This window comes from Apteryx rowi, unplaced genomic scaffold, assembly GCF_003343035.1.
Source record: "Apteryx rowi isolate R43461 unplaced genomic scaffold, aptRow1 scaffold_172, whole genome shotgun sequence".
NCBI lineage: Eukaryota > Metazoa > Chordata > Aves > Apterygiformes > Apterygidae > Apteryx > Apteryx rowi.
In genome coordinates, this window is record NW_020447997.1 from 76366 (window position 1) to 93619 (window position 17254).

The following is a 17254-nucleotide window of genomic DNA, read 5'->3' on the forward strand; positions in this document are numbered from 1 at the left end:
TAACTTTTGTGTGAAACTTAGGATCTTAACTCCCCCAAGGTCTAATAAATATTTTGTGCAATAAAAACTGCTACTGTACAGTACCGACACAATGAGTATTACACAAGAGATAGTAGGAGTACTACGCAAGAGATTAGAGTGTAGCCCTTTCAGAAATGCTGCTTATTTTATACATGTAGGAAAAACTCATGCAGGTACTGCACATGAAATTTTTTCATGGACGGTTTCTTGCACAGTGCCACTTCTGTGCTTTTATGGCAAAGTTAAACCTGTTTCGCAGGACATACTCATCAAACACCAGCCAAGAAGTCATCACGATCAGTTTCTTCTGAGCTATTTCTTTCCTACTCTGTTGGGGACCTGATTCCTATTTCTTATTTACTGATTCTGTTGTTCTTGATGATTTTTTTTTTCTTATGCTCTTTGTAGAGTGGGGATGTGTGAACACAGCGAGGAAAATAAGTGTTTATACTGGGGTCTCCTGGGAAGAGAGCTTCTCTGACTGGAAGATCTCAGCACTACCATCTTAGTCTGTCACTGGTTTGATCATTTCCTTATGCCAAACAATATTAATTAAGTGGAGAAGGAAATCCTGGTCTAACTGACATCAAACACAAAACTCTTGGGTGTGTCAGAGACTACAATAATCTTAAGGTGCTTTTTCAAAATTTCTTTTGTGAACAGTCACCTTTCAGTACTTGTCTAATTGTTTATTCAGTGGGATAAGTTTATTCTCATGTTTGAAACCAAATAGTTAATGTTGTAATGTAGTCAGTAACTTACATTATGATTTGATGCATCAGCTTCACGTCTTTTAGGTGGCAAAGGAAGCCTTTGTATAAAGGAATATAAATATTACTCTGCTTCCCTATACCATTCTTCCAAATAATTTTGAGCTCTAAGGTTAGATGATGAGTAACAAGTTAATATGAATGGGCTGGAATCTTTGGTTGTCACTGTGCAATTGAATTGTTGTCTGTGGCAAAGTAGTCAAGATGTCTCACCACGCTGAAATCGGGAGAGATTGCTCAGCAGTTAATCTAGGATTGGGGGGGAGGGCTAAGAGATTAGTGACAAAGTTAGTGAAAATCTGAAGAATTTCAAGGTTGGGTGGATGGGACATTATGTGAGCAAATACCTTATGCGGAACTCTTTTTGAAAAGAAGCGAAAGATTTATAGTAGTACTTAGGGTATTTTAAATCTTGTGTTACTCTTTCATTGAAAACTGTATGTGTTAAACTTTAGTCTTCATATGCTTCTAATTATACTTTTTAATAGAAATCTGAGACATTTGGGACTCTAAACGTAGCTCTGGAAGGGCTGGGTTGTTTTGGAGGGAGTAATTTAGATATCAAAGGGAATCAAATTTAATGTTAAGATATTTAAATCATTATAATGCTGTATACCTGAGCATTATATTATGATTTTCTGCATAATAGTAATAAGGGAAAATGGACATATTGTGTGTTCTCAGCTGGGTAACTTGTATTCTTGTCGTGATACCTGCACCAAATATGTCCCTGTTGTTGAAGGGCCTGACTCTTAGTAAATTAGCCTTTTCAGGGAAAAGGTGTATATATAATGCAAAACATCTTATTCATCTAAGCTTTAGTATTTTCCTGGGCCTATGCACACCTTAAGTGATCTTACACAAAGCAAAATGCATGTTTTGACCACTTGTTACATTTGACTTGCAGTTAGTTCATCATTAAAAAATACAGTATCTTTCCCTCTATTGTTTTTCCTACTGAACTTGATAGATTTGGTAGATCAGAAAAAGTACTGTAATATGTTGTATGAAACAGGAGCATGAGAAATGAAATGTAAAATGAAAATGTCATTCATTTCTTAAGCTCACAGCCACCACAGACTCACGACAGCAAGTTGCTGCAGAGAGACTTACCCCTTCATTGGGTCTTAAAGTTTGAATTTAGACAAAGAATACCTTCCAAGTATCTTGTTTTAGCAAATTGAGATGAGTTTTTCTTTAGTATACCTCTGAAATTTTGTTAGCAGGAGATGGAAGGATTCATGGGATTTTATTTATTTATTTATTTATTTATTGTAAGGTCTTACTAAAGTGAGGCAGTTAAGGAGTGTTATATGGACCAGTATTTCTCTAGCAAGTTGGTGGGTGGTTGCTATTGTTTGAGGACCTAATGAGGCTCCTTATTTTGATGGCTGACATTAATATATATGCAGAAGGTTTGGGAATCACTTCTTAGGAGAAGGTTCAGTCATCTTTGTCTATTTGTAGTAGGTATTTCTTTGCATCCCCAAGTGTTAGGTTCTTACTTTAGATATTCAATGCAGTTCCTTTCAGAAGGATGAAGAAAATGCTTGTTTTTAAGGGAAACTCATTTAGGTTGACTGATGGAACCTATCCAGATCAGCTCCTCTGTTTTAAAAGGCACAGTCAGGGGAAAGCTGTTGTCTCCAGAATGTGGGTCTGATGCCTTCTGAGGAAATGCCCAGTGGTTACAGAATGAAAGAGCCTTAAGGTGGCAGTTCGTCTGTATGACACGCTCTTGATTGATTTGGCAAATAAACATTTGTGGAAAGTGAACCTTAAATCAAAAATCATTTATGTGTGTGTATAAAACTTTATTTACACACACACACACATGCACCCACACAATTTTTTGGAATGACCTATTTCCTTAGGTTAGAAACAAAGCAAAAAGATAAGAATTGCCGAAAGGAGATGACTTAGCTTGTGGCAAATTTCTGAAGTTGTCGCCTCTATGAATTTCCATTTATGTTGGTCTGCAGTCTTGATTTCTGTTTAAATTCTAATTGTGTAATTGTCATTTAGTCCACATCAGTGTAGTACAGCTGATGTCACGTTAAGTGGCATTCTTTGCTCAGAAAATTTGAGAGGCCTGAAGGATGAATCTCTGCCAAGACCTAATGAAAACTTGCTTTGCACTTGCAAGTGTTCTTGTGGCTAAAAAAAAAAAAAAAGACTATCAATAGCAAACTAAAGAATGTGCAGCACAAGAAGATCAGAAAATGAACAATCCTGATGTATTTTACAAATGATATAATATTCACACAACCTCATAATAGTGGCATGCAAACAAATAAAGCAAAAGGAGTAATTCTTCACAGAAACTAATCTCTGTATGTAGGTACTTATACTGTAAGGTGCTGCTCCCACAATAAAGGGACTCTCCCTGTCCTTAAGGAATTGGAGAAAGAAATAATGACCTTTAGTTACCACAAGGAAGGCTTAGTTAGGCACTGGAGCAGGCTGTAGAGTATCCATCACTGGATGCCTTTAAGAATAAAGGAATAAAAATAAGGATCAGTCTTATTATTACTATTACTGGAATTTTAGGGGAGGAGGTTTAACTTGGAACAGAAAAGTGTGAATGGAGAGATTTCCCAGGCGAGTGACCTTTAAAATAGGCAACTAAAAAATACCTGTAGGCCCATAAAGAAGTAGACAATGCTACTGCTTCACATATTTCTTCTCAGATAGAAGTAACATGAATTGTTATTGCACTAAAAAAATATATGAAAGGTTTATTAGCAAGTCTCTGGAAAAGTGTCCTGTTCGAGGAGCTATTCTGGTGGGAATATTTGGGACATAAGCTTTTGACAACTGGCCAATGAAAATAAGATATTGTGTTAGGCAGTTCTGACTAAATGTGAGATGGCAATCAGAGGCTGACCTGAGGCAATGTAGCTAATGAATATTTACTCCAGGGAGGGGAGAGGGGTTAGGCATTTGAAAAAAACCTACATATTAGGAATTAGGAATACAGGAATAAAGAAGTTACTTTAACTGGTGTTCTGCTTGTTGATTTTTTTTTTTTAAAGGAGAAATCCAGAACAGAATTCCTTTACCCCACCTGATCCTAATGTCTGTTTTTCAGTTTGTTTTTTCACTATACTGTTAGGAACAGTGAACAGGTGATTCTTTCTTTTCTTTTTTTCCCTTAGTTGTCTATCAAATTTGAAATGAACACTATTAAGTACTGGCAATAATTATGAAAAGATGCATTTAGGGTTCTTTTTTTCTTTTAAATCACTGTTAGCCATGAGTAGAATCAAGTGGCTTTCCCCTCCCTCACCCCCAGCCCTGACTCTGTGTGTGTGTGTGTGTGTGTGTGTGTGTGTGTGTGATTTTGATTATGTCTTTAGCTGCTAATCCTACGTTTACTGGAGACTCTGTTTTGCTGCTGAAATATATATATATTCACTTGATATATAATCACTTGCATAAATAACTGTCACTTCTCTGAGATGGATATATTTGTTATAAAGTGCAGATCATGGTAATTGATCTCTAAGGCTAACATTAAGGAGACTAACCATGTAAGTGGCTGAACCCTTGCATCATTCCACAATGATAGTAACTATAGTCCCTGAGTACTGGAAACAGAAGATGGCAAACTAATGACACTGTATTGACTGGTCTTATAACCTGGAGATCAGCAATGACAGTGACGCAGATTTGCCTAGGCAAAACCTCCCTACATGCCTTGTATCTTAATTTGCAAAATAAGCATAGTATATCTGTATGTCACGAGTATTTATGCCATTAAATCGGAAAACAGTCGGTATATGTTTCAACAAAAGCAAAAGATAAAATAGAATTATGCTGTTCTTTATTATTCTAGGTTAACTATACAATGGTGCAGTGATGATGTTCAATATGAGAATATTCTCTACAGGAGAAGTCATCTGTAACTTAGTTTTGGCAGCAAATATTGATTTACTGTCTCACTGAGAAACAAAATTTGATAAACTAACACTGAAGTGGATGTTAGGCAGTGAGAGCAGTGAGAATTTAGGAGTGTGTAAGCAAAAACCATACTCTTTTTAGGATTTTTGTGGGTTATGAAATTAATGCTGAATTTCCCTTTGAAAGATTTAAATAGACCCAAAGAAATTATTTTTTTCAATTGAAATCATTCAGGTTGAACAAATTTTTAGTTCTGCAGTTCAAGCTATATTTTGCATGCAAGTGTGATTTCAAGGGGGAATAAACAGATATTTCCTTTTCATGGATTGTTAATAACAGTTGTTTTGTATCCTGACTCATTTAAAAAGTAATTGCAGCGTTCAAGTGATACTCAGCATCCTGATTGAGCTAAAGGATTGGCAGCAAACAAGCTGCATTTTTTTCCTGTTCGAATTTATTTCAAAGATGAAATACTTTGATCTTGACTATCTTCTGTCTGAACTTTTGACCTTTTTGAGTTTATATGAAGAAGATAGAAGGGGCAACATGATCTAACTAACATTTCTAAAATCACTTCAAAAGTGCTTTTGAATTGTTCAAAAAGTGGTGTTTGGAAAGTTTATTCTGTTGATGACGAAAGGTAGTAATTCATTCATAAAGACAGCAATCCAAAAAGGAGTCTCACTTGTGTTGTGGCTACTGAACCTGCAGACAGCAAGGAGTACAATGAAAATACTTGCAGTTAGCTTCACTTATTTCCTCACAAAGCTTATGTGGGAATTGATAAATACTATACAGCTTTTATGGGCTGATTGAATTTATCTTGGAATGAAGATGAATTAAACTGATACCTTTTGGCTGGTCAAGGTCTTAAATCCATTTGTGCTCACTGATAACTGAACATGCATGCAAGGGCATGACAGTGAGGAAAATGAGTCTTTCAGTGTTTTTTGTCAGAACTTTCCACTTAATGTATATTTTAGCTTGAAAGTTGATAGTAGGCAGAGCCCAATGCTAACCCTCAAGGAACAAGAGGAAGCATGAGCTTCCTGAATTACGGAGTGTTCTGTGAACATTCAAGTTGATGCTCAGAAGACTATGAAGCTCAACAGGTTTCTCATCAGTGAAAGTTAAAAGAGAGAATCTGTGCTTCATATAAAGCAAATCCTATGATTTCCCACCATTTAACTGCAATGCAATTATTTTGTAAAATTCAAAATACGTGTTTTGTTTTTAAAAGCTAATAAAGGCCACTCTCCTTTCCCAGACTCATTCACAGTGGACTGCTCTGCTGTTGGCATATGTAAAGCTGGTTCATTGTGCACAAATACTTTTCAAGATTATAGGGTTAGGACAGTTCAATACACTTAGTGTTTTAGTGGTTATTATAAAATAAACTTGTAACTAAAATACAAGCAGACAGTTTTTATTCTGAATGTTACTTTCCCAGGAATATCCAGTGCTATCAAGTCATAGTTACTCAATAAAGAAGAAGGTGGTAGATGAAAAGTTTAATATCATTATCCAAAAGTGCAATGCGGGATAACGCTTTGAAAAGATCACTCTAATCTGTGTGTGTGTATGTAAGTGTGTTTACATGTACACATGCGTGCCTCATGCCTGAAATGTTAAGTACTCTTAGCCTTCTTAGAAGCAGTAAGGCTACTTTGGGAAAACCTTCCTGAGCAAAATGCTGCGGCTAATTCTATTAGTTCTGAAATGATTCAGTATCCAACCAAGTTGATGCAGGTTAAGGTAAACAAAGTTTTGAAGAAACTGCTGTCCTTATTTTTGGAGGGTGTGGGGGGGAAGTGGTGATCTGAGAATATAAATTGTGTAGATGGAACATAAATTAAACTACCTGCCACACTGAAAAAGTGAATGTTGCTCGAAACTCAGACTTCATACATTAGCCGTGACAACTGGCACAGAACTGAAATTCCTAATGTTTTGAGTGGTGTGACAGAGAGGAAATAATCTATCAGTTGCATCAGGCTTGACTAGGAGTGGGAAAAGTCAGCCTACGAGTTCCTGGCAAACAAGTACCGAAGTTGCTTTTTTTTGGTTGAAAAGCCAGAGTAGGAAGATGATTAAAATACCAAAAAATACTGTCTTTAGACATGTCTTGGATTTCTCATTCTCCTTTATTATTGCAGAAGGCCACTTCTTAAAATGTTTGCATAAAAATACATTTGCAAAGATACATAGAGGTGTATGGCCTGTTAGGTAACTTTTAAGCAAATCCAGGGATAGCATTTTTAAGCTGATGTGAATTGTTTGCCAGTTGAATTGAGGAGTACCAAACCGAACAGGAAACTTATAACTCAAGCAAGCATTTAGTTTGCTATTCTTTTATAGGGTTTGGCTATTTAATTTCATTAAGTATGTGAGTTTTTTAAAAATCTAGTACTTATAAACAATGGTTATCTTAATTTTGTCCCTTTCTGTAAAATAAATAATAAATCTGATTTTCTGGTGTTGCTTCAACAGGAAAAAAAAAATCAAACTAAGGTAAGCTAAGAAAAGTGGAGCAAAACAACCTGAGCATAAGTAGATTTAAATCATTAGCTGTAATGAGTCATGTATTTCTGGTAATCTCTGGCTGGACATACTGTAAGGCACAAGCCTGAAGAACTTAGTTGCCCCACCAATACAGTAACTGATCCAAAAATAAACAGCTTCAAAAATACTTATTCTTATAAACTCAATGCATTAAAAAAAAAAATCAAATGTCTTTGACATCCAGTCAAAAAGCTCAAAAAAAATTTCCCATCTATTCATTAACCATTTTTAAACAGAAGTCTGTTATCCTGCATGTGACTCATTCAGATTTAAGCTTATTTAATTAAATACTAAAAGGAAGTAACTTTAAGAGAAATCTCTCTGAGACACCAGAGTGATTTCCTAGCCTAGGAAATGTCCCATGAGAAGTGTATATCAAAAAAGTATAGCATTGAAGCATAGATTATACTCAGGTAGTTTGTAAACTGAGAATGATCTCCATCCTTCTCGTTTTGAGGAGTTTCTATTTCAGAGACTATTTCATTAGCTATAGTTATAATAATAGAAGATGTTATTTTTGTTATATAATTTGAAGCTTATAGAAAATAAGCTATTTGGGCTGTCCTTCAAGGATAGTATTCTTGTGGAGGCAAAAGATAGTTTGTCGAATGCATTAAAGATACTGAAGAAATAGTTAGGATTGTGAAAGCAAGAGAAAGTTGGAGAGAATTGGAGTTCATGATGGTGAGGATTGGCAGGGTACATCTCATGATGCCAAGAAAGGAAAGGAGTCCCAGGATGAGGGGAGAGAAAAATATTGGGACAATCAGCCGTCATATTTATGGGAGATCTAGGATAGGAAAGAGAGCTGAGAACAGCCAAGAACTGAGCACCGATAAACTCGGAATCCTGGCAGAGAGAGTGCTAGGTCCTACAGTGAAAGGCTAATATTGATACTGATGACTAGAGAGAGAAGGCTCAGGGGAAAAAAAGAGATCCAAGAAAGCAAGTTACCTTGCTTCCGTGTCCATGATAAAACATGCAAACCTTTGCTGTGGCAGTCCTAGCACTGTGAGCAGGATTGTTGAATAGATTCAGCCTCTTGGGGCCTTGCAGCATCTGCTTCAGTTTAGTTTCCTGCTTCATCCTCTCAGATCTTTCTTGTGGTCTATATTGTTACCATCTACCCTCTTAACCCATTTTCAAGTTAGTGTTGCAGTTTTTTTCTTATCAATATTACTCTTTCACCACCTGAGTGATTTATTTTTTCTTTCCCAGTTTGGTGGTTTTACCTTTATTGCTTTATTATCCATGTTGCTGCCTTTCATAGCAAGTCTCGAGAAGACTCTTAACTACCACTATTAATAATGCTAAGAAGTTTATAGTTGGATTTAAGTATATGTTTGAGGGCTGTACTGAATGGAGATCTGTGGCACTCCCACTCCGGGTCATTTTTGTTCCAGCAAGTTTTACCATGTGCAAGCAGACTCTGCAAGCAGGATATACATAACTTAAGAGTCCAAAGCAGTTATTTATTTGTTAACATGAACAATAGAAAGCCATGATTAACAAGTTACTAGGCTCATCATTAATATGTGCATCACCCTGGTAAGATACTTGATGGGTGTTTGCCGAGGCCAGGAAAGTGGGGAGGGCAGCCTCTGCTGCTCCTTGAAATGAGCTGATTCTTGGTGATGTTGAATTGCTATCTCTGGATTCTCTTTCCTTCCCCCCCCCACCCCCCTTTATACCCTTTCCGATCAGTATTTTCCCCTTTTAATTCCTTAAACTTTTTTTCCTCCTATGTTGCTCACACCCTAATGACAGTTTTCTCGGTAAAACTTGGCCAAGGCCACCCACCTGCGCTGCATCAGATTTGATCTTGGATTAAAGAAACCTAAACTCCTAGGATGACAGTTACAACGCTTTCCTCAGCATTCCTCAGGCCAAAATGCGTCCACTGATAGAGCCGAGACAAAACAGGTCTGGGAAAGTGTAATGCACCCAGCCATGGCAGCGTTTGCATACAAGGGGTGTTTTATCTGGTACCAAAGTTGTAAACAATCAATAGAAATTACTCTCAAGAGGGAATAATAAAAATTGACTTGTTTAATGGGGCAATGTGAAAAAGCAGATGAGTTATACTAGTCAGAGTTCATTATACTTTCCTGACTTTTTTAAAACACCAGCAACAAGTTTATATATTTTTAAAGAGTAACTATTTGCACAATGCAGTTAATAATTGACAATTTTAGGATAAATAAAAGAAAAATAATCTATAGGCATTTTTGCAAGATTATGCCTGAAATTTAATGTTTATGTGGTTCCTGGACGTTTCAAGTTAATTATTGCAGAGATCAGGATATTCTTCTGTGTAAAAGTACAGTGCTGCACAGCTGGTTAGTTATATTACTGTTATGGTGGAATAATGAAGATTCATATTCTGCTGAAACTTTGGCACTTTTTTTCTGTGATAACTGAAGAGGTGAGTGCAGTAATAATAGTTTCTGTAAGAGATTGGTTACTGGAGAAAATGTTGTGATTATGGCAAAATTTCTAAGGACCCGGAAACAGAAAGCAAAGCAACAAACTGTAAAAGCAGTCCCTTAGGTAAAAAGTGACAAATGAGTCAGATTATTTTGCAAATTTGCTAGCAAATACTCTACTTTCCTAGGTAGGAAAATCAAATAATGTATAGAATGACCAATTTCTGAGAGGGGAGAAGCAAACAAAATGGTCACAAGGAGAGAATGCAATGTGGGGGATACATTTCAGAAGTAATGCATGTTGTTCTTAAGTTACCACCTCAAATGCATAAAGTTATGACTGTGGGAGCTTGTACGTCCAGATGGGAGAAAATTCCTTTCTCTCTACTTAAATATGCCTAGTTATTGGGCTTACTTGAAAACTTTTCCTCTCTACTTGTTTTCACTGCCTTGAATCTGTAATCCAATCTTGCACTCCCTTCTGAACCTAGAGCCACCTTTTTGTCTAAATTGCAGCCTGCCAGAGGCTGTTACCGTGTTTTAAATTGTTTGCTTGTTCCTTGTTGTTAATTACAATTAAGTGAAGAAAAAGTAGTTTTAAAGGTTTTAAGTTGCATAATTTTATAAACCTAGGACTTTAGGACTTAGTTTAAGAAAACTGTTTTTATTGGCGACATTGGAGACGGTTTCCGGTAGGGGAGGAAGAAATGGCCTTGGCTTTCATTGCTTCAGAAACTCCGAAGTACTTCGCAGCGCGGGGCCGCAGAGCCGAGCCGAGCCGAGCCGAGCCGAGCCAAGCCGCCAGCAGGGGGCGCGCGGGGAGCGGGCTGGAGGCGCCCGCCCGCCCCGGGACCCTCGGCGGCGCTGCGGCGGCACGGAGCCCTTTGCGGCGCAGGGCGGAGGTGACTCGCTGCGGAAACGGCCTCGCTGCTCCTCCCAGTTTGTTTTTCAGTCAGGACAGATCGCTGGTTAGGTTAGAATATGGTCTTTAAGGTTTAAGGATTGACATGGTTATTGCCATCCTTAGTGAAGGGGAAGGAAGGTTGTCCCTAAAGCAGATGGAGAAAAAGATATAACTTAATTCTGTGACAGCTTCGCAGACTTTCAGGCTGAAATCCATCATGAAGTATCATTTACTTCTAAGCTGTTTCATCAATTATAATTAAGTTGCTGTTTCAGTATAAGTATTATGCAATAAAAATATTCAAATAATAGTTATAAATTGAAGTATTTTCATTTGACAGACAATTATTCCTAAGCAATATATACAAAAACACTGTCTGAACAGTTGCTTTCTTTCAGTTTTTACATAAACTTTTGAGTGTTCCCATATGTGTGTAAAATACAACTGTACAGGACAAGATGTCCTCTTTTCAATATGCAGCTGAGTTCCAGCCACAAAATTGCTTTCTATGCGAGTATTACACTACTTTATAAGTGAGTTTGTTCTGCACATAGACAAGTGATTTGTTATAAGCTTGATAACCTAGAATGTGTTTTATATCCTTAAGAATGAAATAATGACTAACATAGTCTGGGTACAGATGGATTCAAATTTTTTCTAAATTAGCACATGAATAGATTAACAAATTAAATAAACTTGGCAAAGTTGTAAACACTTCTGAATTACTGAAATCATTTTTCCACTGAAGAAGAACTTGAGAGTTTAAACTACTGAATCAGGAACAAAGGGCACTACTGTACATGTTTTGATGTGCAACAGGATTTCCCTGTATCATGGTCCATAAGAGTAAAAAGTTTTGAGTGCATTGCAAGTATGATTTCAGGATTTAATTCAGTTCTAACAGATTTTTGCCATTTGAGAGAAATAAAGTTACCTTTCAGTCACAGAACAAGAGAAACAAGTCTCAGGTTCTCTTTTAGAAAAGATGAGAGATGTTATTTGCAGCCCATGTTCTGAAGTTTCTGGGGAAAATTTTTCACCTCAGAGTTGCCAAGGTGCCTGGAGCTATTCAGTTGGAGTTACTCTCAAGTTAGCAGTGAGTAATAGCAGTTGTCGTTTGACTAAGGTGGGTTCAATAGTTTTGATCCATTTCACCTTGAGTAGTTGCCCATATCATAGCTATCCTGGAACGGAGTGAATCATTTCTCTCATCTTATTCTGTAACTTTCAGTCCAGGATACAAAAGCAAAAATATGCTATTATTATTTTTAGATGGATAAAGAAGGACCTAATATTTCAGGATTGTTAAGAAATTTGGAGATTTTTGTGGTATGTGCTTTTCTTGTAGGGCTGTGGTACCCAAATTTCTGAAAACCTAAGTACTTGGAAAAACTGGCAAGGTAATTGGTGGGCTTCAGGCATCTTGTTCTTAATAGGATATAATTTATTCTTCATATCACTGTACCTAACCGGAAATACTCAAATACCATTTACAGTATGGGGTGGCAGAATTCGTCACAATCGTTACTTTTTTGGCTATTATTCTTAAACTTTTGGCCAGATGGTTGAAGAGGGTTGCAGTTTTCCCTATTCCAATGTTTTAAGTGTTTCTCTTATGTGACAATGGAAAAGCGATTCCATAAATAATGTTTTGAGAGCAGGAGCTGACTTGCTCCTGTACAACTGTTGACTTCTTCAAGTTGTACAATTTCATCTTGCACATACAGTGAATACTATGAATTGCTGTTTTTAAGACCCTCAACATGTATGTACCTGGAGCTTTGTTGTATTTCCTTTTTTTAAGATGCTGGTTCAGTAGCACTGCTTGTGTTAATCAAGAGCGCTTGACCAATGACTGCTTCAAAGAATCATCACTGAAAGTTGTGGTCACATAATATGGAAATAGGCAGACAGATTAGCTGTTCTTTCCATGCAGGCCTACAATTGGACATTGTTTTCTTCATGTAGGAGCTGGCTTGGTGTGCAAGCTAGGCTAAACCAGTTGCTGACACTATTAAGATACTAAGATTGGCCCAGAATTGTGCAACAGAAGTTGCATCACCTCTATACACAGTCTATATTTGTCCTATTAATTATGTGGGAGTTTAATCTTTAACATTATATCTGTAATGCCTCAGTAAAATGCAGTGTCAACCCTTAAAGGTGGTTCTTTAAGGCTACAACTCAATCAACGTATGAGGTTACTAGCAAGTAACCACAAAAACCCAAATGACCCATGTATGCAAACTGTTCCTTTGTATTGTTTTATTGAGGGCTGACATGGACACCTTCTATTTTTTCAAAATATTCCCAATATTTACTCTTTTTAATGTCTGTAATCTCAAGACCTATTTGATTATAGTCTTGTCCAAAATCCAGTTTATTTCTGTTGTAAATGTATGTCTAGAGTGGGTGGACATGCTCAGGATTAGGCCCTTGCTGCCTGATTTTCCACATCTTTATATGAATAGCACTGCTAATTTAAAGGGAGTGTTATTGTAACATCTCATGTAATTAAGATGGTGTCACTGAACTTTATATCAGGAAATATTTCCTATTGTGCTCTTATATATAAGTCATTGTGTTTTTGGTGGCACACAACATGTCAGATTTGAAACAGCATTATGTACTGGTCTATATAAAATATTAAATAATTGTCATAGGATAATAACTAGAAAAAGATTTGAATAATAAAGCATTCATTCATCTAGTTCTTAACTATGCCACTTAATTACATTTATAGCTGCAGGTAGCATTCATTCAACAGGACATAATAACTATGAAGGTCCATAATTGCTTTTTTTATGTACAAGAAACATCTGAAATATTAATTTTTCCTGGCATACGTAAGTGATTTTGTTCTAGAACTGTTCCACTTGTAAATTGCACTTTAAAAAAGCATTGTATTCCAAGATCTCATAGCTGATAGTGTTAATGCAATGACTTCAGAAAGTAAAAGCTGCAACCAATAAAGTTTTAAATAAGTATTACTAGAAATTATGTTAAATATTTATTGCTGCCTTTTATTCTGGTATCCATAATGTATTTCTGAAATACAATAACTGAATTACTAGTTTCTTCTTTACAAATATGTAAAATTTACCAGAAATTAAAGTTTTGTTTATTGTTTATTCTAGCTGAAAATTTAGTGTTTTATACAGCTTTCCAGTGCTGCTATTTCCTAAAATCAAAGTGGTAATAGTGTACGTGTATGTATATGCACATACATACTTGTATTGTGTAAAACTTTCACATTTAGATTATATGTACATTTTTTGCATATAGAATGATTTTAAATAAGATCATTCTGATTACTTTTCTAGAGCTCTTCATGTGACAGAGAGTTTTAAATATATCTAATACACTGTCTGTGGCCTTATGTGCACCATTAAATTAGTTAACACTTGGAAGAAACACTCGTTGTTCTCGTGCAGTATTATCATTTACTCACTGCATGCGCAATAATAATCCATCCTGTTATTTGGATCCCAGTAAGCAATGACTGAGCCCTACTGTCTAGGTATTAACTGAGAACATACAAAATACTCTGTATGCAAATAAAAAGTGCTGTGTCTGTTATTATCTGGAACATCCTTAAATAAACATGAAATGATGATAGTTATGAATCTATTTAGCAGATTCATTACCAAAAATGACCAGCTGTTGATGAAAGCCCCCCTGAAAGAAATTGCTATAGAATTCTCTCTCTAGGTCACATTACACTGATAAATGAAAGGTTAGATGAAACATGGCCCTACCAAGATTTCCTCACCAAGCAAGAGGTACTGTCTCACACTGTCATCCTTGTTGTGGCCAGTGATGTGCCTGCTAGCTCTTGCGAAGCACTGCATTTGTTGTTTCTGTGAGCAAAGCTCTCACTAAGCCTCTTTTACTCCATCTGTGAAGCAGGGGAGCTGCCTGCCACACAGGAGGGCTGTGGCTATTGCAGTGAATACTGCATTCAGAAGCAGTGGCAGGAGAAAACAGCAATGGGTGAAGTTACCAGCACATAAAACACCAGGATGATTACTGTTCTCTCATGTTGATGTTGTATTTGAGCGGGAGTAGGACACTGCCTCCCATTTTGCTATTACAGAGGAGAAATAAAGCTGAGATGCAGAAGGAATTAGTAGCTAAGAACACAAGCAGTCTTGGCTGTTAGCACAAGTTGTAGGAGGGGGGAAAAAAAATAAGAGGAGGGAGGGGAAAAATACATTTAATGCTGCCTAGGGAATACGATGGAATTTAGAACAGATATCGTTGCGGACTGACGGCGTGCCTGATTGCACTTGAGTTGAATCACTGAGAAGCAGCTTCATGTTGTATTGTACCGTTTTTAAGGCTGAAGAAAGAGTGGGAAGATAGGAATGGAGTTGTATACAGTATTTCTGCATAAAAGGAAAATATTATAAAGATGGTGGTATGTAACTTGTATTTTATTTTTTAAGAAGAATTTAATCCAGGTATGTATCCTCTTCTTATTTGTGTATCTAGTCTACATACATTTTCTGTGTTTCCTTTGTTTCCCTTCCTTATTTTCATTCTGAATGTACCTCCCACTGTTCTAGCTAATGTAAGGCATTGAATTGTAACTGATTTGCCTTCAAATGCTACAGTGTTGATGAAACTGTATGGGCTTGTGGACTTAAGAATCAACACTTCATTAAAATGTTGTTGTTTACTTTCATTTTATAATGGTGGTAAGTCCACAATGTAAGTATAGTAAAATAGTATAGTATTTGATTTTACAATGAGTCAGAACATTTAAAATTATATAAAAAGATAAATTAAACAATTCAAAGGTATGAATACGTGATGAAAATGTAGTATGTTTTGGTTACACTGCCCTGTAGGTTTTTTTTCTAGTTCACGATGGGATTAGTAATAAATTGAGCTTTACAGATGCTTATGTATTTGTGAGTATTGATTAATCTTCAAGATGAACACTCTGCAGCTTTGCTTTGAAGAGACAGCTTGTTTAGAATACATGCTTGATTCTGTTCCACAGCTAAACCTATAAGTAACTATAAGAATACTCTCTAATGTATTCCCCTCAAACTGACAGCCTGAGAGAATGCGTAGCCATATACTACTTTTTGTATATCCTTCTACATTCAAGAAAATAATATTAGTATTCAGTCTTCTGCAATTCAGAGACCAAGTAATAGTGCCTGAAACTATTTTCTTACTATGAAATTATAATTCTTCCTCTTAATACAAAATAAATTCTCAGATGTAAAAAAAATCTGATAGTGTTCATTAACCTTCCAACTTTCTTTAAAGCAGCCTGGGTTCTATTGCATTTTTGTTGTGTATTAATTATAATTTTTTTCAATTGACAACTGATTGTGAATAGTAAAAGTGAAATTAAGTATAAGGCTATGTGCCCTTAAACTAAGGACGCTAGTACTCTTTTAGTGGTCTAGCCTGGTACCATGTATTATAAACCTTTAAGGCATTAAAAATAATGCTTATTTGATTGTTTAGTCCTGAAGTCTCTTAAAATACTCTGTTCTGTTTCTAATTGGGCTGCAGGCCAATTTTAAGTAAGATTTCTTTAAAATATGTTGGTGCAAAAAGGGTTAATATCAGTTCCAGCATCTTAATACTGATGTTAACCCTTAGCTGACAAGAGTTCTTGCATCTGGAAAGATTTCACTGGTGTTACACTATTTAATTGCTCTGTGATGTGAAAATAAACCCTCTGTTGATCATAAAGACTTAATCATTTTTCATAGTGGAGGTAGTATAGATGCTTGTATTCTGAATGAAGCTGTCAGTGATTATATAAAGTTGTCATTTTTATCTAGTATAATACACACAACTGTTATTTGGCAATTGATAGGAAACCTAAATAATGAAATGAAAATCAAATGTTACTTGACATATTAGAGTGTTCTAAAATGTCATGCTAATTCTTACCATAAACAATCAATATACTGATAAAAGTGTTGAGAGAATGTTGTCGCATCTAAAAGATGTAAGACTCAAAAGTAGTGTTTAAGGCTAAAATGTCTTTTGTCCATCAAAAGTTACTTTTGTAAAGGATATTGTAATAAAAAGTATGGTTAACTGTCATTTCAAAGATATTTTATACTGAAGCAAGTCTTAATACAAGATAAATGAAATTTTTCTCTGGAATTTGTGCTAAATGAAGAGATGTATAAACGTTTTCTATCGCTGTACCATTTCCTTGATCCTGCAGTGATGTCGGTAGAACATTGTGATAATGTGTGTGTATTGCTGTGGAAATACTTAGAAGTCCTAAATGAATTACTGGGACTTCAGAGTTTTATTAAGGAGTTGAAGACTGACTGCTTGAATTAGCTCTCCCAATTCATAAAAGTAGCAAGAAGGATGGAAAATTCCAAACTTTCTTTAAACTGTAGTGTTGTGAACATCTAGGAAGAGTTCGTTTATATGAAGTAGTATGCTTGATTCTGCCTCGTGAGACCATTACAGTAAAGCAGAAGCTCTGAAGCATAAAAATTCTTTGGCACCTAAGAAGGTTCTTACGCAGGTTTTCTCATCTTATCTGTGTCATTCAATTAGGTTGAAGCTCTAAAGCAGGGATTCTTACTATCAGGTGGAAATCTATGTATCACTCCGTAGTTGTCAATATACTGAAGCAAATAATGCCGTTCTTATCAATGAATGTCAAGTCAGGT

General features: G+C 36.1%; 1 protein-coding gene across 1 annotated transcript in view; it reads left to right on the plus strand.

Moving 5' to 3' along the window:
• Positions 1-444, plus strand: part of LOC112963647 (protein unc-13 homolog A-like) — a 43496-nt gene extending 43052 nt beyond the window's left edge. The window contains exon 7 of the mRNA XM_026060907.1: positions 430-444. Coding sequence (XP_025916692.1) covers positions 430-444 — 15 coding nt within the window. The remainder of the gene's footprint in view (positions 1-429) is intronic.
• Positions 445-17254: the final 16810 nt, after the last annotated feature.